This window comes from Melospiza melodia, chromosome 1, assembly GCF_035770615.1.
Source record: "Melospiza melodia melodia isolate bMelMel2 chromosome 1, bMelMel2.pri, whole genome shotgun sequence".
Lineage (NCBI taxonomy): Eukaryota > Metazoa > Chordata > Aves > Passeriformes > Passerellidae > Melospiza > Melospiza melodia.
The window spans coordinates 136,657,021-136,681,522 of record NC_086194.1 but is presented as its reverse complement, the minus strand read 5'-3'; the positions used below and the strand labels follow the sequence as shown (position 1 = coordinate 136,681,522).

Below are 24,502 nucleotides of genomic sequence, written 5' to 3'. Positions count from 1 at the left end.
GAAAATATAATGGTATTAATTATTATTTTCCATTGGGTTGCCTTTCTAATTTCAGTTTGTAAATCACTAATGATAGAACATTTTCTGTGAAGAGCTAATTCTGAATATCACCTTGAGTCAGGACATGGGAAGGTAACAGATACACTGCAGTGCATCCAGTGTGCTGTTGTTAGCACTGCAAATAAGGGGTGCTATGTAGAAAGAACATATGAGCCTGACCACTTTTTGTTGCACTCCCCAGTCATCTGCTGTCACGGGTTTAGGAGTGCTCTCTACCTGTTGCCTTTGGTGTTTATGACAGCAAGTTTGCAGCCTGCTGTGTAAAAAAATATATCACTAATCCACTGTAATTATGACCATCTTTAACACTATTATGGCCATCTTTAAACACAGATCAGAAATTCGTTCTACTTTGGGTGTTAGCAACTCAGTACAAAATGATGGATCTTGTTCCAAGGACCCTACTATGGAATTGAAACCTCCTTGAGCAGACCCTCAAAGTTACAGAAACCTTTAGACCAGAAAGTGCTGATTGCCTATTTTTCAGTGATGTTGATTACTAAACCTGAACCCAGTCTGGAGGTGTCACCATTACCTTTACATATACACATGCTGCTGCACAGACTAATTCTAGAGCTCTTAACATTTTATAGCATTACACAGAGGTTTTGGTGTCATTTTTCTAGGTGATGCAGCCTTATCATAGGGAAATCTGTGCCCTGATGAACATGCTGCTTAAGATAGGACAGTGTGTTTCTGGAAAACTGGGGTCAATTGAACAATTAGAAGTGCTTGTTCATTTTCCTGTTTCTGGGGTTCAGCATTTTCCTTTCAGATCTGCTTAGAGAAAACGTGCTGTTGTCAGAATGCAGACAGGTTAGACTTCACCTCCAAGGGAATGTTTCACTGCCATCCCCACTGAAGTCACCACAACCAATTTTTCTTTCACGTTTCCCTCTTAACATCAGGATTTTGGTGTGGACTGTGGGACTCCGTGATCCCCCTCTAGTGGGGAGCTGGTGTGAACGCCAGGCTCTTCTGGAGAGACCTCAGAGTCTGAAATCACATTATTTGATCCTCTGGCTTTAAAATCCAAGGGCAAATCAAATGTGTAACAAAGCTTTTTAGTACTGATAAAATGCACACAACCAAGTAAATCCATGGGCTTAGTTCTAACAGGGAACATTTTTATGTCTAGAAGTTTTGTAGCTGTGGACAAATAGATTATTTATTTTAGTGTTCTCATGTAAAAATGATTTATTGTATTTGCTAAGAAAAGTGTTTAATTTTTTTGCCACAGTAGATGACTCAGATCAAAATGAATAAAATTACTTGTGTGATAATCTGGAATTTAATTCAATTTACAATATGTTCATTTAAAAGTTTGTATTTACTTTTGGAATAACAGTCATCAAGAGGAGTACCTAAAATTCATATTGGAAATAAATAAGTGGAGAGGGATTGCTTGAAGAACTGGTATTCTGAAATGCTGAGATGTCTGAATGAGCTCCTGTTGTGTAAGGGGCAATGAGCATTTCACAGAGGCTGTTTCTGCACAGAAATAAAAAACAAAATAGGAAGATACACTGTTTTAAAAACTTATTTTGCTGAAGGTAGAAACAATGTTAGCTATAAAAATGACATTTTAAATTCTTAGACACATGACTGAACAAAACATTGAGCATGATTTTACAATGGAAATTAAGTCTAAGAGTTGGCAGATAAACTTCAAAGCAGCTGTGCTTAGGATATTGAAGCTCTACAGTGTTATCAGACCTAGGCACAGAGATTACATTTATGTCTGGAAAAACTCATGTTCAAAATCCATCTTCCCTTCCCTTCCCTTCCCTTCCCTTCCCTTCCCTTCCCTTCCCTTCCCTTCCCTTCCCTTCCCTTCCCTTCCCTTCCCTTCCCTTCCCTTCCCTTCCCTTCCCTTCCCTTCCCTTCCCTTCCCTTCCCTTCCCTTCCCTTCCCTTCCCTTCCCTTCCCTTCCCTTCCCTTCCCTTCCCTTCCCTTCCCTTCCCTTCCCTTCCCTTCCCTTCCCTTCTTTCTGTCTTGGGAGAGAGTTGGCTGAGGGGCAATATTGGTGGATTTCATTAGCTGACATTATTTCAGTATTCAGGTTGAGAGGGTTGTTAAATCATCATTACTATAGTCATTCACACCTTTGATGTAGATTTCTGGTAACTGGTTTTACATCACTTTATCTGCAACTTTATCTGTTTTTTTTTCCTTGGTGTTCCTGATATTTACAACATGAACTATCATAAGTAAATCCACTTAGCCCTGCATACACAGCCAGGAGCATGCACGTATGTGTAGTCATGCATGCACACACAACATGCTGAGCCTTGTTGATTGATGTTAATTGCTGGTGTTTTTAATTGCAAAACATATTTCTCTCTTGCTCTGTTTGCACTGCTTTGTTTCAGCTTCATCTAATGCACTGGAACTCCACACTGTACAGCAGCATTGATGAGGCAGTAGGGAAGAAGCACGGCATAGCTATTATTGCTTTGTTTGTGCAGGTAAGTTTCCTGTGTTACACTTGTTATGATGCACTGCCATTTGTCTGAGGATAATGAGGTCCTTCCCATGTTATTTAATTTTTAATGATTTCATGAAAGAAAACAATGTATGACTGCCGGTATTCTATTTGCAAGATATTTTTCAGTCATGTCTCCTGTGTGTGTGCTAAGCAATCAATTCTTTGAACAGGATATTGGAAGTATGTTCATTAAAGAAGGGATAACAGATTGTTAGGCACCTTTCTGGGACTCTGGCTATAAGCAGACATCCAATCTTCATTCCTCTGAGAGCAGAATGAGGGCTGTCAGGAGGGACAAGTGCTTCACTATCTCTGTGATGTATTTCTCTTAATTCCTGGCTGGGTCTGCTGTTCAGAGATTGAGGAAATAGACAGAGGAGGAGAGATTAAAGAAAAGGCCTACAAAGCCATTGCCACTGCTGAAAACTGGCAGTAGAATTGTGCTTTCCTGAACACAGGGACAAGTGTGGTTCTGCACACAGGACAAATGTGAGGTGGAGTCGTATCACTCTCCAGAGTCTGAGTGCTAACAAGACTTGCCAGAGACCCTCAGAAAAGCCTGCAATGAGGAGGCTTTAAGCTTCCTGGGGACAAGGTGTAATGAAATCTGGAAGTTAGCACTATAATCTAATTGCTGTTGAAGGTTTTTCAAGGTCTGCACTCTATAAAGATTTTCAGTTTTAGTCCTCAAATACCAGATTCTCATCTTCCTCATGAGAAATGGCAAAGTGTTTTATTTAAATGGGTTTGGAAGAAGAGGTTTAAAGTTCATCCTTAGATCAAATGGATTTTCTTGCACAGTGATATTATTAATTTGTCATATTTCATAACGAGTTTATGAGTGCCTTTGAGCTTTACCTCTGAATTTAAAGGTGCATTGGTTACCATCTCAACACTCAGATAGAACTGCTAAAAATGGAAGTTAGAAAGTCTTCAGCTTTGTGTCCTAGAGGGCTGTGTGATAATTGCTTATGTAAGTCACCTTCTCATTCCAGCAGAGGTAACCTTCGAGTCAGTTAGAAAGTTATATATAAGTTCTTAAATAAATTTAAAACTTCAATGATACATTTTCCATTTCTGGTCTGTCCCCCACATCAGTGTTCATAAGCATTTCAAAAAGGCTTTTTCATTAGCCAAGAAAGGCATAATTACAACTGACTAAGGAAAAATAATATTTAAGCTGTTTATTAAAGGAACAGGGAGAGGAACTTTGGTGACCATTTTTTTCTTGGTAAAGGCATGGAAAAATAATTTTGTACCATGGTTCTCAAAATACACTATTTTAAAGTCAATGAAAACATTTACACTGATTTAAGTGACAGGCCTTGGGGATTATTAATTTAGAAGCAGAATCTTTGAAGTGACTTAAATATCTTTTATGCACTTCGAAAGGTTTGAAATTGAAATTCCATTCTGAAACAAAAGAAAATGCTCTTAAATTCTTAGAAGTAACAAAGTACCTTTTGTTGACATTCAGTTGTTTCCTTCCAGTGGCTACTCTGTCATTCTATAAGAAGAGAAACAAAAAGCAAACAAATTTTTCAGGGTCTAGCTCTCCCATTCTCACTCATGCTGGGTTATTTCCTCACCTTGTATTTGTACATGTTGGCAAAAAAATCAAGTTGAAGGTCGTTCTGCCTCTCCTGATTTTGTTCTGAAGGTAAAACTAGTATCCTGGAATGGGTGATTTGAGTCAGAAGCAGCTGAGTTTAGTGTGCAGAGTGAGCAACATCCATATAAAATTAGAATCTCTCGTCTCAGTGTGTTTCTTTAGAGCCCCATCTTCTGTGCCTTCAGTAGAGGCAGTGCTGCAGCCTGGCTTTCACTGGCATGATCCCAGAGATGCTGTGGGAGAGGGAATCTGCTGTTCTGTGCTCTGCAGGCAGAAAAAAACTCCCCTGAGCTTCAGAGATACCTTGGGCCAGATTTGCAATGCTGTGGGAACAAATTCAAAAATTTTCTGTTATGCTTGTTCACTCTGTTCCTTTCTGTGTACTTTTCTGACAAAAACTGGTAAGGACAAACTGTATCCTTGGCATCTATATGCCACAATAGTGCATGATCTTGACTCCACATAGAGCAGGGGCTGCACATCAGGGCTTATAAAAACCAACCTTAATTATGACTCTTTCTCTTGTTCTGTGAGTTTGTCTCTGCTTTAAAGTTATTTAAGTCCTGTTTACTTTTGGCTGGTGGTTTTATAATGATTTAATTTTTTGGACTTGTCATGTATCAGTGTATTTGATTAAAACAAGGTTGTGTAGCTAAACTAAAAACAGCTATAGTACTTACTGTTCTGGTTGACCTGAGTTTTGCCTCAGTTTCTGAAATACCAAGATACTGAAATTCACCTTTGCTTGCTGTATTTCAGATAGGAAAAGAGCATGTGGGCCTGAAGGCTGTAACTGAAATTCTTCAGGACATCCAGTACAAGGTAAGGCATTGTCTGAAGCAATCCTTCCTTTAATGACCAGAGCCAGTAAGCAAAGGGAGGACTCTATGGACCCAAGAAAAAGATTTCAGATGTGTCTGTGGTAAAACCACATATAAAAGCCATCATTTGGTGGCCAGCATGAAAACCTCAGCGTTTTATTCAGATAATATTATTCAGCTAATATGTATTTTTTATACTTTCTTTTTCTGGTGGCCAGAAAGTTTGATCTATACCAGTAACTGCTTGCAAGTCCTACATTTTCAGTGATTTTCACGGAGTCAGTGTGAGTGCAAGCACTGCAACATGCTTAGTGAAGACCAGCAGCCATGTCTCCAAACTTACCTGGTTTTAATTTGTAGAGGAAAAGAACAGATGGACTGAGCACCCATATTAACTTGCAGGGAAATCAGCAAAACCACAATGCCAACCTGTCAAGTGGATTATGTCTGGGGATCCTGAAGGACAGGTAGTAATCCTAGCAGGACTGAGGAGATTTGAGTGCTCTCCAAAATGTTGACACTATCTTAAATGACCTTGGGCAAGTTACTTTCAACTCTTTGCTTCATGATCTGTAACATAGAAATAATCATACATTCCTTTGATTTTAAAAGGATTTTGAGATGTATTGATGACACATATTTTTATTGGTCTGAAGAGATTACCATTCACTTCAGCAGATGCCAAAGTGAAGAAAAATTAGAAAGAAATTGCAATCTTTTAGTCAAATAGTATATGGTAAACTTCAGGCATGATGTTTAATATTATAAATTCCTTATTTATGAAAGTGTCAGAGAAAAAGATAGTGTATGTAACTCTAATTTCATTACTGAGATAACAGCCAAGCAGAGGAAGGTCATGAAAGGCCTCACCATTGTGTTACTGTGTTATGATGGTGCCTCCCAAAGGATCAGCATCAAACACTCTTTGGCATACATAACATTTTTGTGTATTAAGTATGTGGGACCAGCATTATTTTATTAAGGTTATCCACATCACTTAAGTAAAGCTCACTTTGGCCCTTGTTTTTTTATATGAAACCCCTGAATTTCATGAAGAGAATTTCAAGGTTGGGACCTGAAAAAAGTCCAGGTGCTAAAGGCAGAAAGTTAACAAATTGCTGGAATAAACTTAAAAATGAAATAAAAAATAGGATAAAAATATATGTTTGTGTAGCTGCAAGGAGAAATGCAGTGATGATTAAATGGGTGCTCTTAGTGAGGTTGCTTTCCACAGGAATTCAAGGCTTGATGGTAAAAGAACACAGAATGTGTTTCACCTCGGCATTCATCAGCATTTTAATTGGAAGCTAGAGATGAGATTGACTTGTATTCATTTTTTCAGGGAAAGTCCAAAACAATACCCTGTTTTAATCCCAACTCTTTATTGCCAGGTAGGTGCCTTTGCTTATTTTTGTGTGTGTGGATTAGTAGCTGATTGCAAAGGCTGAGACAATCTTAATCTAAAGTCCAGCCTAAACTGCAAGCCTGAGTGTGTCCCATAAAGTGGTAATGCATTTTGGTAATGCACATCCTAACAGGGATGGTGGTGAATTCCCATTGGAATTTACTGTAAATCTGCACCTTTGTCATGTGAGTGGGATGTGATTCTGTAGTCTGTGCACTGCTGACAACACCATGGGTAGCTTTGTTGAGGATTTACCCATCCATCCAGAGAGACAGCTGTGTGTATTCATTTCTCTGCTTGGGCATAAAATAGGAAGTGTAAGGCTACCTACTTAACAAGGTAATTTTTTTGGCAGAATCAAAAGACAATACCATTATGTAATGACAGTAGTACAACAAAAAGGGAGAAGGGACAAAGGGAGGCAAATTCAAACTTACATAGCTAAAAGTTAGAGAGTAACAGTAAGAAATGTGACTTTAAAAAAAAAAAACCACCTCTAAAGCGAAATGTTTCTGCAAGGAATCTATTTGAGCTAAACTCTACCATAGTGGTAAGATCTTTATTTTTCAAAGTAGTCTAGGTCTACATTAAACTATATTAATTATAGGAAAATAATATTATTTAGGTTGCAAAGTCAAGTGCTCAGCAATTAGGAATTGCAGGAATTAAGGCAGCCTGTGCCTCTCGTGCATATCCATTATGAAACATCACCTGATTGCATGACCATAAGCTATTTTTTACAGGACCCCTGCCTCACAGTTCCTGTTTGATGCTGATCAAGCCACATAAACAAAAATGCTCACAAGTCATCTCTAACTATGTGTTCCTCATTTTCCAGGTGCCTGACTTGAGATCATGGGGTCTGATTTGCAGAAGTGCTGAGTGCTTACACCTCCAAGAGAAGTCAATGGGAGCAGTGCTCTGACTGTATTTTGTGCTATAGAAAGTTAAATACTCTGAGATATCAGGTTCTAAGCATGTCATATTGAACACCTCAAATGAATAGATGCATTTGACCTCATCTTCTCTGCCTCAGTTCCCCAGCTGTAAAGTGAGGGGATAATCTATCCTTCCTCACCACTCAGGGGTATGGGAGGATAAATTAATTCATTTAAGCTCTCAGGCACTGGAGAAATGAGTGTATTAGAAATATGGAAAATGAGAAGATATTATAACAAGCAGGATTTCAATAGCACAGGAAAAAGAATTTCCAATGCCTCATATTATACTGGGAATTCTAAACAATATTATGTACTTTTCAAAACAAAATAATCTGTCTTTGCAAGTAAACAATGAAAGGTTTTCCAGAAAAGACACATATGATCATGTGACAGCACTGTATCACAATGCATGCACAGGATGGGCTGAATTAATTCTTGCAGTTCTTAACTTTTGAGTGTTTGATAATGCAACTCGCTGTCAATGGATTTGCTACATAATTTCCGAGCTGAGAAAGAAAATTGCACCAACAAAACAAAGTCCGTTTGCTGACAATTACAGGCTTCGTTAGCAAAACTTAATTCTACTGATCTTCCTCTGAGCTAGTAGTGAAATGACAGTAACAGGTTAGTTCCACCAAGCAGGTTTATTTGCTTCCAGTATCCCATTCTGTCCTTGTCAAGCTAGTCACAACCTTCCCCCTGGCTCTCCATGCCATGATTAACCACCCTTTGTCTCCAGTTTCTCTCTTGGTTTGTTTCTTCAGAATCTCTCTTTTACACTCAGGCAGTTTCCTCTCCTTTTTTAGGCAGTTTTCTTTTTTTAGTACTTTTTAGGCTGTATGGCCTACAGCAGCAAAGGAAAGCCCTGTGTTGTCTCACTTATGAAGTGTAGTGTGATTGGACTCTATAGAAAGTAAAATAATGAAAATCAAATGTATTTTATGTAGAGTTAAAACTCTGCATGCACAAAATATTGTACATTTTCTTCAGCGACAACTGTTTATCCCAGCAGTTATTTATAAACCTATTAATAAACATATAAATGTAAAAAATTATGTAATTATAAGGTAAACCTTTATGTTTTTCCCCCTCTGAAATTCAACTCACTTTTCCAAAGGTAGGAAGCACCACTGCATCTCAAAAACTATGTCGCCAGAATTGAAAAGTGAAAAGTTTTTCTTTAGCTAAATTTTCATTGATTTTTTTTCTAAAAAATGAAATAAAATTAATTCTTGAGACATATCTTAAATGCAGAAGTCAGTTAAAATTCAATCACCACAGACCCTCTGCATTCAAAATACATGTCTTTTTAGCTTTTGACATTAACAGGAATTCCTTTATTCCCATAGCATTGCTTATTTGCCATGTTAGTTTAAAGAGCTGTGCACTTGTTATTTTTCACATCTACCAAGTGGCATTTTCACATCTAAAATGCACATCTGCAGGGTAACTCACTGTAATATAATGACCACAAGCTCATATACATTCATATGAGGAAGTAGTGGGCAGTGCTTGGCAGGTTGTAAATTCACACTTTAGCTTCTGCTTACAAACTCTGTCATGCGAGAGAGCCCACAGCTGTCATAAGCTGTCACTGAAAAACACCATTAACTTCCTAATAGTCATTAAAATTCCACTTTTTTTTTTGGTTTCAGATCCTCTTCTGCGTGACTACTGGGTGTATGAGGGCTCTCTGACCATTCCACCCTGCAGTGAAGGTGTCACCTGGATATTATTTCGCTATCCTTTGACTGTGTCCCAAGTGCAGGTAACAGCTGTGCTTACATTGACCTTGGAATATGGTTATGAGCTAAAGGTTATAGCGTGCAAATGTATATATCAGAATGTTATGTCTGTTCTCCTTAAAGATCCCATTAGATCAGTACATGGCTTTTCAAGTAAAGGTTAAACCTTTTGAGTCACTGAAAGCAACGCAAAGGTCAGAGATGAAAAACCTTGTTATCATATATCATCTGCATTTAAAATAATTCTTATATTTAAGTCAACAAAAAAAGGAAAAAGGAACTCAATGGGCAAAACAAATTAAATTCTTTGTAATTGTAGCTTTCAAATATCACTGCTTTTTAATGTTAAAGAGAAAAAAAGCACAGAGAGGCACTAAATTCTGGAGAATGAAAAATATTAATGTAGTACAGATTGGCTAGATTGCATAGAACTGTATTTAATTTATCTGGCTCTTTTTAAGTTCAGTTTTATAATAAATGTCAAATGGAAGCTACCTATTTAAATTTGATTTCACACGTATGTATTTTAAAATGTTTGGGTTTTTTTTTTTTTTCTTAAATTAAATATAACAGTTCTGAGCCTTTCTGTGCACAGTTTTTCAAATCTGTCTACAAATAATCCCAGTAAAAACAATGAAAACTCCTGATGAATATTCTCCCACAGTCTGTGAATCCCAGCTGGAGGGGTGTGCATTTAATTTAGGTGAATCCACCTAGAATCCCTGAAGCTGAATGCATTAATTTTCATTGCCTGCTTTGAAGCATGTGAAAAAAGTATAAAAGGTGATAAATTCAGATTTCAATTATTTCAGCTTTAATAATTTAAAATTTTGCTAGTGATGCTGGCACAATGTTTTAACATCTTTAACAATTTAGAATTGGCAGCATTTCTTCTCTTATGGAAACTGAGTTTTAGGTCTAATCATAGGATAAAAGCAATAGCTCCCAATAAATTATTTTTCTGCTAGCTGCAACTTAAATGCATCCCATCATGAATCTGTTATTTGTTCATGAAAAGGTAAGACTTGTGGCTGCTTACAACTGAGTAACTGCATTATTTACTACTGAGTAAACAGCATTCTGTTAGCATTATTAGATTCAGAACAACTTTTAAAGACAAAGCGCATCTTGTAACGTGTCAGCTAATTGTCCAGATGGGATATTGATAAGTAAGGGGACTTAATCAGATGTAAAAAGTCCAGCTATTACAGCTCAGACATAGTAAGATATTGCAGCTATTACACTGAGGCACAGTATGATATTGCTAGTTGCAGATTTTGTGATCTTTATTCCTTTTTAATCCAGTCAGTGCACAGAGAAGAGCCGAGTTTAAACCACCCACATGTAGTGGGAGACACCAAGAGGGTGAACAAAAGAGGAATTAAGAAGAGAAATACAACTTTAGTTAGTATTACTGTACTAATTTACCACAAGAAAGCAAGATGTTGGAATGTTGTGTGAAGGGGATAAGACTCCTGAAAAGAATATTGTGCCTGGGGAAAAGAGTGACCCATAGTGCTTGGGGCAAAGACCAAGATTCACAGCCATGGCCTTTGTAAGGTGAGGGGTGGCTGGTTTGTGTTGCTGCATTACTGTGATAGATGCAAACCCCCCCCAAAAACATTGCAGTGATGAAGGGCATGCAAGTCATGGAGGAGCCGATCCCTCCACTGGCACTGTACATGGGTGAGAGGTGGCACTGGAGTCCAGTGATGGATTGGAGCAAACTCATGCCAAGATGATCCACTATTCTTGTCACAGATAAGCATCAATTAGAAAAACATTCCTCTGTGATATTGATGACTTCAGCATTAAAGTTAAGGTTGTGCAGGAAAGATAATTATTAAGAACTTGAAAGGCTTTTGCTGAGGTGGGATAAAAAAAAATATATTTCATCAGATATTGCTTTCAGATGTCAATGAAAAATAAATATGTCATTAAAATAATTATGTCAGTGAAAAATAAATATGGGGTAATTTAGAGGAGATGATTCTGGGATTTGTAAACTGAAAGGTATTGTGAGGTCTCCATGATGCCCAAATTAAGATTTTGTTGGTTCTAGAATATTTTGCTGTAGCTAAAATTCCAAGATTTTAAATTGTAATTAGCATTTTGTCTGCAGTGAACTATCTGGCCTCTTTTGCGCATGTGGGCATGAGTGCCTGTGAGAGATTTCATTTAATCACAGAACCACGGAATGATTGGGGTTGGAAGGGACCTCTGGAGAGCATCTATTCCAAAAGCCCTGCTAAAGCAGGTTCATCTAGAGCAAGTTGCCCAGGAGAGATTAGAAATGCAAGGGCTTTTGTCTGCAGGAAATAAGAGGATGTAGTATAGGATATACCATTTTGAATCTTCCATGGAAGGCTGGTAGAGGTATTTAATTTTATTAAGCCAGCTTGTAGTATTAAATCATAGGTTTCAGTGCAAATGCATTTCTAATAGGTTTAAGTACATTATTTTTTAAGTACATTATTTTTACATTTGTCATTACATTGTAGAAATTTCTTCTTTGGGATACTAATGAAATGTCAAGTGCTTTATATAAAATACTAGTAGCATCTGTGGTTATAGCCAGTGAGAGACAACTTCAAGGCTATTTTTGTTTTTCAGGCCATGAAATAATCAAATTTTGAGTGTCAATAACAAGTAAATAAAGAATTACATAATATAATATAGAATAAGTTTTATTTCTTTCCTCTGATCAAACTAGTTCATATATTGGAGACAATATGCTAATTTTATGCAATTAACACAGCAATATTGATCAGCTTAAACTGCGGGTCATAAGGGCAAAAAGTGAATAAAATTGCCACACTATTTCAAGGTCACACTCATAAAATATTTTCACATTTTGTTATTTTGGAACAATGTCAAACCATTTTGACATGGGGGGCACAATAGGCTGACCGTTACAAAATGTAGAACCTTTTTTTTACCTGGAGACATTTTCACATAGTAAAGTTCAGCTGATGAGTTGATATGCCACTGATCTAAGTCAAAATTAAGTGAAAGGAGATCTGAGTGTGCCAATTCTACAAATAGCAAAAGAGCAATTCAGGACTGCAGCATCAGGATGTGCTTTCCTGGAATCATGAGGAATGCTGTTTCCTCATTGGAAGTAATTTTCTTTGTCATGAGACTTCACTTCCATCAAAAAAGTCCTTCATGGGTCATTCTATGCATATTCCTGTCCTCCTATTGTGGTTTTTTTCATCCTCACTTGACTTATGTTGAAATGCACAGCCCAGAAAAAAACTGTGTTGATTCTTTTTGTGAGATATCTTACACATGGATGTACCTGCTGAAATGCAGTGGGAGAAAACTCCTATTAGGCCAGTAAAAACAGAAATAATTGAAAAAAGTCGTAGTCATGCTTCTCTCCACTATATTAAAAAAAAGGGACATTTGTGAATAATGTCCTTTGTGGGTCACTGAAGCTCAGAACAAGTGCATTGTCTAAGCCACTCAGAGTAGGGATTTTAAACAATGATGCAGAAGGAGCTCTTGTTCGCTGTATTCATCATCAGAGTTAACTGTCTTTTATTGAATGGCATGGTCTCTAGTCCTTTTGTCTACCTCATTCAGAATGAAAAACTGCCAAAGGACAGAAAGAGTAATTAGCATATGGAATTGTTGTGGGAATTGGGCAAAATTTATGTAAACTAAAATAAAGCACTCAGAGCTTCATGGTATTCTAGGTGCTGGGAAGTAAGGTCCATGTTCTTGGAAGGTGTCATGGAGACATGTTAAATTTTCAAACAGAAGGATAATGCTTCTATATCTCATATCAAATAAATGTTTATAGAAAACAGGAAAATCCTTAGTATTATGTGCTCTATTCTTCAGCAAATGTGTAAATTAAACAGAAGAATGCTCAGGATCTGAATACAATGAGTGGTAAAAAAAAATCTACACAATGTGAACATGAATGGTTTTACTCAGTAGAAATGCCACTGTTCACATTGTGAATTTACCTCTACACTGGTTAGAACTTAATCCCAAATTTCAATGTGAAAGGCTTAGATCATCCTTAATGTCTTCTGTGCAGGAGAAGAACTTTTAAAAGTAGCTATTCCTGGTAAAAGTATGTGACTATCCAAAGGTGCTTAGCCATATGCCTCTGAAACATCTGTTTCATTGGCAGTCCTGTAGGGTGTACTCCACAGCATTGATTATGAGGGGCTGGGAGGAGATGGTGAGCAGTAAAACAGAATCAGCAGGGCACACATATGTCTTGGTTTGAAAAGACAGACAGGTGTGTGCTAAGGAAGGCAGGAGTCTCCCCTGAAATGGAAAATATAAAACCCCTCCCTCCAAATTATTGCAATTTTGAAATTAAGGGGCTCTCAGACAAATATATGGGAATAGGAATAACAGTTCTTTATTACGAAAATTTAAAAATTACTAACGCAATAGTACAAAAAAAAGAAAAATAAACTACTGACAGAATCAGAATACAACCTGACACCCTGTTGGTCTGGATGTTGGTAGCAGTCTGATTGAACAGTGGCTGCAGTCCTCCTGAGTGACAGGTGTGGTTCTGTTGGAGCAGGGATCCTGTAAAAGGGTGGAGTTTTCCTCTGAAGGTCTGGTGGGGGTGTAGATGGGCCTGGTCTTCCTCTGTGAATCCAGTGGGGAAAGGCTGACTGTGATGTTCCAAATCTCAGATTATATCCAGGTAGGGATGCTTGGCTCCTCCCCCTGGGCAGAGCTTCTCACAATGGGATGATGCAATTTTATCAGCCATGCAGTGATACTCAATGGCCCAGTAACAGAAGATATTTCCTGGAGGGAGGATTGGTCGTGGAAGAGATCAAGAAAAACTGCCCAATTAACAGAAGATAACTGCTCCACCTCTAACAGATGGGAATAGAATACACATCCAGCTACCTTTCAGTCTGAGACACCATATTTATTACCTTACCACATGGAAATTCAATAGGGAAAGTAGTGTTGGCACAGCTAATGTCCTTTTCTGACAGAAGTGCTTCTCATGAGTAGAGCAAACCACCGTGTGTGTAGTCTTTTTGTCTACCTCATTTGAAGGTTCACATGGCAGTGTGAACCATGGAAGGAACAACTAAACAAGGAGGGTGTTGATCGCAGAAGAAATTCCCCCTTGGAGCAGAGCTACAATTCTTGACTTCCGTAAAGACTAAAGAGCAGGCACAGAGATCAGGTCAGTTCTACTCTCCTGACTGAAGAAACTGGAAGCTGCTTTGTGAGGAGTTACCTCCTGGAGAAAGATTTCACTGTGGGAACTGGGACGGAGCATTTGTAGTTTCAGTAGGAGACAGCTCACAAATGCCAGCTTTGCAGAGAGCCTGCTCTTCCCTCTCCTTCATCTGTCTTTGTTTGAAGTATCTCATTCTCACAAGATCAAACAAAAACCACATTTTTGTAAAGTGCTCCTTCCTAAACTGCAATTATCTCAGACTTTCCAGAGTTGATTCAGATGGTGAAAAAGTATGCTTTTACAGAGCTCCTTCAGTCATTTACCAGCCCTTGAGTTCTGAAGACTTTTTCAATTCCAAGCTGGTAGTGGGTTTGTTTTCAGTTTCCTTGAAGTAAACAACAACAACAAAAATAACAGAATCCATAACAGGATTCTGCCTCTAAAAGCACCTTCAAGGAGCTTTTTTCATTTTTGCAGTCTAAGCTGTTGCCTTATATCTCAGCTGCCACAAGCTGAGTGTTGATTTCCAAGCACATTGTTTTTTTGAGGAAAATTAAGCAGAGAAGAGCTAGCCTCTAAATCAAGTAAATAAATCTGTATCAGTACTGCTGTAGAGTGGAAAACAACAATGAGGGCAGTTGTATTCCACGTTGCAGTAAGAAAGTATTCTCTGTAGGCAGGATAAGAATAAAAACGCCGTTACCTGCTGTTCAGTACCTCATTTAATTTAATTCTGGAATCATGCTTAGATTCTCCCTGTAATATTTCCTAGGGTGTTTTTCATGGAGAAATTAACTCTATAATGTCTTAGATGTTAAAATGATTGTATACTCCAGGCTCCATTTTACTTTCTGTGTATCTTCAGTTTCAAGTTAGAGATGAACTGCATAGTGAAGTGTCACAGGGTCAGTACAAAGTACAAAGGCTGAGGTTTGTAGTACAAAGGGGAGTCAGCCATCAAGTACACTTGCTGAATCCAGCTAAGACAACATGTGAATACGTCCAAGAAAAAATATTTTTCTAGTAGTTGTAGCTATTTAAAATATCAGACTCCTAAAACCAGCACAAGTGAATACTAAGGTAGTGTTTTATCATGCAGCATTTGATGCTAGCACCAGGGATGGAGATGGAAGCTGCTCATAGTCTTCTGTACACCAGATGAGATTTAGAAAAATGTTAAAAGAGTCTATAAGCAAGAAACATTTGTTTTGGCTCAATTGAAATATTTCTTATTTATTTTTTACTGTATTTGACTTTCTGACTGTCTACAGATACAGATCTTTTGAAGCAGTATTTTGTTTTGATCACAAAAACTGTATTTTTTCATATAAAATGTCAACAGACATCCTCTAAAGCTAAGAATCTGTTCAGTATTCTTCTGGTTTAGAAGATAACAGTTTGAGGAAGTAAATAAATCACTAGGGGAATTTCAAAACAATTTATAGTCAAGCAAGTTATTCCTGAAATGCAATTTTTTGAAGAAGACCAGAATTGCTACTCTAAATGCACGACAGTAAGGCTGGTTCATAGGATGTAATCTGCAATGGCCAAGATGGTTATAGATCTTAAAAGAAGTTGTGAAAAGGCAAAGGAGGAGTTTGCCAAACCATGTGCTTAAGAGTTCTTAATTTTCTCTATATGTCAAATAGTTTGACAGTACTGATAACTATTTTAAAATATTATTAATGTATATTGACCTTACTGTATGGCACCCGAACACTCCAATTTTCAAAGCTGCAGAATTGGCTGGACAGGGCTGGTTTTGATCATTAGTCCCATGGTGAAGACTGTGTCTCAGCTTTTTAATTTCTGTTTTTCTGTCTTTCAGATAGAGGAATTTCGAAGACTGAGGACTCATGTTAAAGGTGCTGAACTTTTAGAGGGCTCTGATGGAATCCTAGGAGATAACTTCAGACCAACTCAGCCACTTAGTGATAGAGTCATCAGAGCTGCATTTCAATAGCAGAGCAGGAAGAACAATGATGAATCTTCAGTCAGGTAAGCAAAAACAGTGGAACAATCAAAATTTTGAAATAATTTAGCTAAAGTAGAAAATGCACTTTAGCTAATGTTATGATACGTTGTCACAATTTTAAATTCTGACACTCTAATTTCTATTTCATTCTGTGTGTAATAGTTTGGTTATGTCATGATTTACCTCCAGCTGGCAACCAAGCCCCATGAGCTGCTCAGTCACTTTCACGTGGTGGGATGGGGAAGAGAAGCAGAAGGGTAAAAGTGAGAGAATTTCTGGGTTGAGGCAAAGACAGTTTAATAGGTAAAGCAAAAGCTGTGCATGCAAGCAAAGCAATGGAAAACAAGAAAGTCATTCACCACCCTCTAGGCAGTGAATCACAATGCCCACTTACACTTTCTTCTTGTAGCTTTTATTTCCCATGCTGCAGTGAAGAAGAGCACAGTATGCCTTGGCTATGTGGTATATTTCCCCAGATACAGAGTTTTACTGGTAGTTTTCTTTCCATGTTTCTGGAAGACCAGCCATTGGTGGATCTTTTCACACTGTTAAAAAAGAAGGGTAGTAGTTCTGGAAGGAGGCCTTTAATTCTAAAATGAAGCTTTTTGTTTTTTTATAATGTTGTTCTTCCCCAACAAGACTGAATTTTGAGTAATTCCAGTGAAGGTATGAAAGGCAACAAATTGAATTCTGTCTATGAAAAAATGACTATTTTTTCATATTTCATTCATCAAAGTAGTTGCTGCTTCTTTTCCACCTTCATTGACTCTCAGAGCAAGAATCTGAGGATGACACAAGAGAAATACACATGTGAACCTGCATTAAACCTGCTTCAGCTATTAAAACTTCTCATGTCATGTTCCCTCAGCCTCTATCTATTTTATATATAAAATAAATCCCCTCAGTATTCAACAGTTACTCCTAATCCTCATTATACTTAGTTAATGGATATTTTGCTGTAATGAAAAACCTGGCAAAGAGATTCAAAGAGAGCTGAAGTCCAGGGAAGTGGCTGAGTCACCATTTCTGAAGACATTTAAGATATTAGATGTGATTTTAGGGATATGGTTTAGTGGTGCACCTGGCAATGCTGGGTGAGTAGTTGGACATGATGATCTTAAAGGTCTTTTCTGACTTAAACAACTCTATTATACTAAGACAAATTATTACCTTGAAAGGAATGAGTCAGGGCACCAGCTTTATGGTTGATTTTGAAATGAAGTGATCCTGATTTAATGCAGGACCCGATTTACTGTTGAAATACATAATATAAAAGACTCAGATTTTCTACCTTTTCATTTCTTCAAAGCTACAAAATAGATTCATCTGAGGTTTAATCTGGAAAGCATGCTGCTTAAAGGGTTTTGATAAACTGTTTTGGGTAAGGATATTTGTTTTTACTTTAAATTCTTGCCCTCTCTAGTCAGGCAAGTCTTCATGTCAGGCTCTGTAGTGGAGTTAAGCCCATTCAGAGCATGCTCTGGATCCAGACACCAGTTTCACGTGAAGTAACAAATGATCAGGCAGCAGATAACCCATAAAAAAGACTGATAATTCAATGCTTCCAAAAGATCCATTAAAATGAAGTGAGAAGATTATCATCCCTCCTGCGTATGATAGAAGTTATTAAATTGGCTAGGACAATGACCAACAATTTCATGGTCTTTCCATATAGCATAAGCATTTGATATAGTGTATGCATCTAAATGCTGCTGAAGAAAGGGTTTATTTGTGTTTTATAACCCTATTTAATATCTGCATCCCAGAAGCTGAAGAAAAACCCCAAACATTGGTCCCTTTTTTAATATTATTTTCTCATCCCCATATTTAATTTTGGGCATATCCCTAAGACGAATTTGCAATTACATGGTTCTCTGAGGTAACCAAATGTTGTCACTTTAATCTTGAAATGGATGTTTCAAATTCATCCCAGCTTCTGCATAAAAATTACTTGGGGAAATCGTAGCAATATTAAAGTACAATTTTTCTCAGAGAGTGAATAATGCCCTCAGGCCAGTGCAGGTAATTCAAGTCTGTAACAGTGAAATTACTTGACACGCTGAGTTTGAATTTTAAGCATGAAAGAGTTTCCTTTACAATGATGGAATTGAAATGTAAAAATTTCCCTTTTGCTTTCATGTTTGAAATTTTATTACTTTTGTCAATACTTATAAAGATTTTTTCTATGTAATAAGATTTATCTTGGCTTTGCTTCACTAAATAATCTGCAGTTTTAATTCTTAAATGATGGAATTTTTAATGCAAAGTAATAGTCCTCACTGTGGGGCCATACTAATTATGGACACTCAAGCACTGAGGAAGAACTGTGACTCCTGGCACAGTGTAGCTCACAGAAGAAATGACACTTGTTTCTCTACACCTGATTGAATTATTTATCAAAAATTTGTTTGGTCAGGTCTTTTTAGTTTTGTATGCATCAGTCCAAGTAGCACAGACCTAATCAAGGTTTCATTATATATCTTTGCTATTGAGTTCAGGGAGCTGAAAAAAATGAAGCGGAAAAAGAAATCACATGGCTTTGTTCACATTTCTTCTATGCAAAGAGATTTAAAGGGAAGGAAACAATCTTACTTGTAGTGATTTCCTCACGCTTCTCCAGGAGAAAGGTGTTGAGGAACAGTAGCTCCTCACACAGACCTCAGAAATCCGCAGAAAGATTCCTTCCTTCACAGGAACGAGGGAAGTCCCTTAAGCTGGGACTGCTGGCATCAGCTGAATATTGCTGTGAGGACTCAGTAGTAGATGGGGAAGTAATACTTCTCAGGGCAGCATCTTCCTAGTAATTCAAGAGGAGCTCTTCTTCCTTTCAAAGAGCAGATTACTTTTTATTTTAAAGCTCTGGTATGTCTTTAACATTCAATTACAAACACACTGGTTGATTTCTTTTCATACACTATGCCCCTCTGCCAAAGCTGCTGGAACTCCTGTCAGTAAAGTTTTAGGTATTTTTTTTTTTATTCCAAGCCAGTGTGGCACAGCCACCTGAAGAACCTTGGAGAATGTTAGTTTGCCATGACCTTGTTACTCTGCCGGGAAAAAAAGGAGACAAATGTTTCTGTAAGTGTATCCATAGGAGTAGAAAAAGGTTGTTTGAAAGGTCTAATTAATTTTGACTGAATCAGAATGCAGGCTCTTTGCACACCATGCTCCCAAAGCTTCAGAACATCTGTTCCTCAGCCTTGATTTAAACCTTGACAAAACTGAACCCTTTGTGGCTTATGATCAAATTTCATATGTTGATGTTTGATGTAATTTGTTCTAATTTGTTGAGTAAGAAGCAGAGTTGACACAAACATTGAATATCATGGTGTGTAATACCAGGGAAAGAACTATATTTTTTTAAATGTTCCTCCATCATAGAAAAGCCCAGATCTCAAAACATTCCTCTCCAGTTCTAAGACAAAGTTTGGCCAGGCTCTAAAGGGGGCCTTCAGGATGGCAAAACAAATAGAACTTAGTAGCTTCTCTGCTCTCTTTAACCCAGTAGGTTTTAGAATAAGTTTGCTGCTATCTAACAGCATAGATAGCTGTTATCTAACTGGCATCTCCTGACTGCTTCTTTTCTGCTGAAAACATATGTCTCAGCTATAGCTTGGGGTTAAGGAGTTTTTTAATTCTGTTTTGGTAAGGTTTTTGACATGCATCCAAACTACATCCCATTAAATGACCTTTTCATCCTTCTTCTCCTGCCATTACTGAAGTTTTCAAATACAGTTCTTTTGAAAAAGCCATTTAAAAAATTTCTAGCCTCTTTAAATCATATCCAATAGTGAAAGAACCAGTCAGGTGTTAAGGAATTTGGAGTAAAAGCTCAGTACAGATTTGCTTTCAGACATGGAAGGTTAAAAAACTGAGTTCAGATTTAGAGAGCGAAGAATAACAGAGTAGTTGTAATTGAAAGGTGCCTCTGTAGATCTATTAGTTTGATCCTCTGCCCAAAGCAGTGTTAACTGCTTAGCACTGAGCCTGATACTTAAAGAGTGGGTTGCTCAGAGCCATGTCCAGCTGGGTTTTGAATATCATAAGGATGAAGACTCCTTAACCTCTCTAAGCAATTGGTACCTGTGCACTCCTGAGGGAAAAAGGTTTTTCTTAATTTTAAATGAAATTCCCCGTATTTCAGTTGGTTTTGTCATCTTATTACAAAGCTCCCATACCTTCTCGGTGATTTTTCATGGGCAGCTCCTCACAGCACTAACTCCTTCTTCTTCACAGAGCAACTAACAAACTCCAACTCTCTCTCCAACCACCTAACCCACTCTTTTGTAGCACTTGTCTTCTTATTGGACACAGCTGTGGCCTATTAAGGGCAGGCCTGTTTCCTAATGTTTGGTGATTAGTACAGCTGCAACTCCTCAGGGGTGAGATTGCCTTCTGCACTATTCTCTTACGTTCTGTCCCCCCATAAGTTGGTACCCGTTGACTCTTCTCCTTTCTCTGTATGCAGCTGAAGATGCAGTCTGGTGTGATCTTCTGTACTTGTTCTCATAAAGTGTTTGTACACATTGATAAAATTGCTGTTGAAACACCTTTTCTGGAGGCTGGGCAGTTTCAACTCTCTCAGCCATTCTTTAATGGCAGGTGCTCCAATCCTTTACCATGCTTGTAGCCTGTTGCTGCTCTCCTGTATGTCTGTGTTTCTTCTGAGCTAGGGAACCCAGCCCTGGGCCCAGTGCTCCAGATGTTCTGTCAGTGTTGAGTAGAAGCATTTTCCTCTACCTTCTGGCAGTGTTTTTTTTGATGCAGCCGAGAAAGCTGCAGAACTTCATTGTTGCCTTGGGTGCGTTGCTGACTTAGCTTGAACTTGATGTTTGCCAGGACTCCCAAGTCCTTTTCTGAAGGAAAAGGGATAACATTGTGGCTTCCTCAGTGTTCATGCTAGTTTCTTTTTTACTTCCTGCTTGACTCAGAACCCTTGCTATGGGCATTGAGCTATTTCTTGATAATTTCAGATGATCTTGAAATAAGATTTATAGTTACTGTTATACAGCAAAGCCTAACAATGAGGAAAACAAATGCTACCGCTCTTAGGAATCAAACAACAAAAAAATTAAATCTTCCATTTCATTAAAGGATATTTATTTGACAGTTGTAGGCTTGACACACTATTTCTCAAGATGTGAATTGTGACTATTCCAGAAGGCTTGCTGGAATTTTGGGACTTGCCACCTTTTCTAATGGATAAGTACTTTTTCAATACTGTTTCTTCACTGATTAATTCTTGTTGCCTTATGTGTAGCTGATTTGATAGACATGCCTTTCCCCTCTTTTACATCAGTGGAACAGCTTTATCTGTGAATGAGCAAGACTTCTGATTTCAAACACTTGAGAATCTATTTGAATTTGTAATGATAGTGAACTCAGCATGGCATGCCAACGTGTCTTCATCCCTTCATACACCAGGGTGTATACACATGATTACATGCATAGAGCAGGTAGATGGCATTGATCCAGTTTACTAAGAGGAGGTCAAATAGGTGCCTGTTACAGAGGTCATTGAAATCCACAAGACTTTGTAGGAGACTGTAAGAGCTTGTTCTAAAAAACAATTTTCTAAAAGAATATTTTCTTTTTAGAGTGATAAACTTTAATTTGCTTTACTCTGAGAATAGTTAATAAAATAAAGAATTTGATCTCCAGTGTGTTGTCTCAAAACTCCCCATCTCAGACACAATTTATTTTATATTCATGAACAATTATCCTCGAAGTGTGATGATGTCTTATACCTACTCCATCTACATACACACATTACTCAAGTTCTCCTGAACATTTTTTCTTTTGTGACTGATTCAGAAATTCCTGAGAAAGCATCAGTTTTTATATACACAAGTGCATATACATACTCATACATACATATACATCTGTGGTACACTCAAACTCCAAAGAGCTGCAAGTTTATCCTATATTCTGTAAATTATGATAGCAGAAATTGATTCAGATTAAAAACATGCTTAATATAATTACTGTTCTCCTAGTTGTAAATTCAAGATTAGAGAAAATAATTAAATGACATCATTAAAATAGCAAGGTTTTGCTAGGCCTGAGGAACAGGAAGGTGTAATTTAGGGTGGGAGGAACAGAGACTGCATTTCTGATGCTTCAGACACTCTGCTTGATACTGAGAGGTCTGAGCAGACAAGAAGAAGCTGGCTCAGTCTTAGTTTCACAGCAATGAGAGGGGGGATGATGTGGTGACTATCTGGTGTGTTTTGTGACTGGAAAGTGCAAATTCCTTGCTTTTGAAGCTGCTGAGCAGATCTTGTGGCAACAAAACTGTGTTGCTCTTTCCCCAGGATATTAAATAGGGGATCTGGTGTTGTCAGTGGGAATGAACTAGTGCTGAACAGGTGGTGGTGCACTCTCCTCTTTATGGAATTGTGAATTATATGATAATAGATTGTAGAATATGAAAAACATTCAAATTCAGAGTGAGCCATGGAGCTGCACCTTGCCTTTTAGAAATGGGAAGGGTGATGCAATGCTATGGACTGTATTTCTGTGTTTAAACAGATCTCAGTGAAATTTATATTTTAATGGACATTTACATTAGCATTCCATGTGTCTTTACTCTCAGTTTACAAGTAGCATTTGCAATTTGTGAAGTTCACAAACAAGTTGGTTTGCAGAAGCTCTAACACTTGGGGATTTTATCCTTTCCTGTTGTGTAGGTCCAGAGCTGGAATGAGCTGTCAGCAGCCATGCATCATTAGGCTGCTACAACTGTTCTTATCATTTTCCTGTTTGAAAAAACCTGAATCAACCTGACACAAAGATTATCAACACTAGTTCTTTAGAAATGCAAACACCAATTTCCTAGATTTGTTGAAATACAAGTATTTATACTTCTTCTAAGTGAGTGATTTTTTTTATTGGTTATTGTTTGTCTCCATAAATTTTGTTTGTGCTTAAAAGGTGATTGGTTTAATTGTTAAGGTTCAGTCTTTTAAAGGAACTGAACCTCATGTTATCACCAAAACTAACTCTTTTTCTTCTCTATTTAATGTCTAATGTCCAGTGCCCAGCCCTCTGCTGCCACTTTAGAATTCTTGAGAAAGTGTTTATACTTGAATGCATGACTGTAGGACAGAGGACCAAACACATTTGGCTTGTGAGCCACACACCATAATCAGAGGCCTACTGGAAACAAATTTTTTGGAGCCTTCAGGCAACCAAAAGCTCCAGGAATGGCTGGAAAAGGGTGCCTTTTGAGGCTGTTTTACTCTGCTTCATTGTAATAGCAGAGGGTAGTGCACTGAGATTGCAAGTGAACCCTATATCAGCATTATTTTTTTCCCCCACTGCTGATGATTCAAATAAGTGACTAGAAAAACTCTTTTGTTACTTATGTGACATAGCTCTGACATGGGAGCCAGAATGTAGGGACTTGGTAGCCAGAGGCAGCCAAGAGTTGGTTGTGGTAGGTATTCATGTCCTTGTTGTGGTAAGTATTTATGTTTCCAGGCTAGAGCATCAGTATAGCAGGTGATCAAGCCCTAAATGAGAAAGAAAACCATTTTGAGTTTTCAGAGTTAGTATCATATTGGAATTGTGCTTGTTCAATTCATTGCTGAGCTTTTGTGAGAAATAGATGAATTGTGGAAGAATGGAAAATGTTCAAAATCCCTTAGCCTGTAAAGAAGCAAGGAGGAGAAATTACTGTGCTTTTCAAAGCTAAAAACGTCACAAGGTAGTGTAGGAATCAGATCCCTGCTTATGCTTCAAATAAGATGCTTTATGCTGACAAGTGCTCCTAAATTTTGTGACCTGTGAGTTTCTACCAGCATCATACAGTCTTTCTGATTCATAATTCACTACTATCATCAGCTTTTCATAAAAAGAGTTTTGAGAGTATAATTCCCAGCAGCTTACCATAAACCATGTATAGGTTGTAGACTGCTGCTTGGGAACTAATAATGTAGCCAGGAACCCAGAGTGCCTGTCATACAAAACACCCTCACAACATGTTTATTAACAATCACAGCACACAAGTTAGAGTCTGAACACTCACTCTGCCATGGTATTTTCACTTATGGGGAAAATGCTGCAAATTAGTGGTGAGTCAAAATAGTGGGAAGCTTAAATCATCACTGATAAAGCTACACCCATTTAAAAAAAAGAGTGGCACATATAAAATATAATGTAATATACTCTCAATTGTCAAAGATACTAGAAGGACATACAGGTACATATGTCTGTACAATACAGAGAAGAAAGCCTGCAGTATGCTTTCCTCCTTCACCAATGTTGTGGCAGTG

At 37.8% G+C, this 24,502-nt stretch overlaps 1 protein-coding gene across 3 annotated transcripts in view; it reads left to right on the top strand.

Moving 5' to 3' along the window:
- CA8 (carbonic anhydrase 8) overlaps positions 1-24,502 on the top strand; it is a 78,627-nt gene that overhangs the window by 19,526 nt on the left and 34,599 nt on the right. For 2 of the 3 annotated variants that reach the window (XM_063169215.1, XM_063169210.1), the window contains exons 4-8: positions 2,433-2,528; positions 4,920-4,982; positions 6,324-6,372; positions 8,983-9,095; positions 16,080-16,249. In XM_063169215.1, the coding sequence (XP_063025285.1) occupies positions 2,433-2,528; positions 4,920-4,982; positions 6,324-6,372; positions 8,983-9,095; positions 16,080-16,214 (456 nt within the window). In that variant the 3' untranslated portion in view covers positions 16,215-16,249. Of the gene's footprint in view, positions 1-2,432; positions 2,529-4,919; positions 4,983-6,323; positions 6,373-8,982; positions 9,096-16,079; positions 16,250-21,336; positions 21,470-24,502 lie in introns of those variants that run through there. The other variant, XM_063169219.1, reaches the window with a different exon arrangement.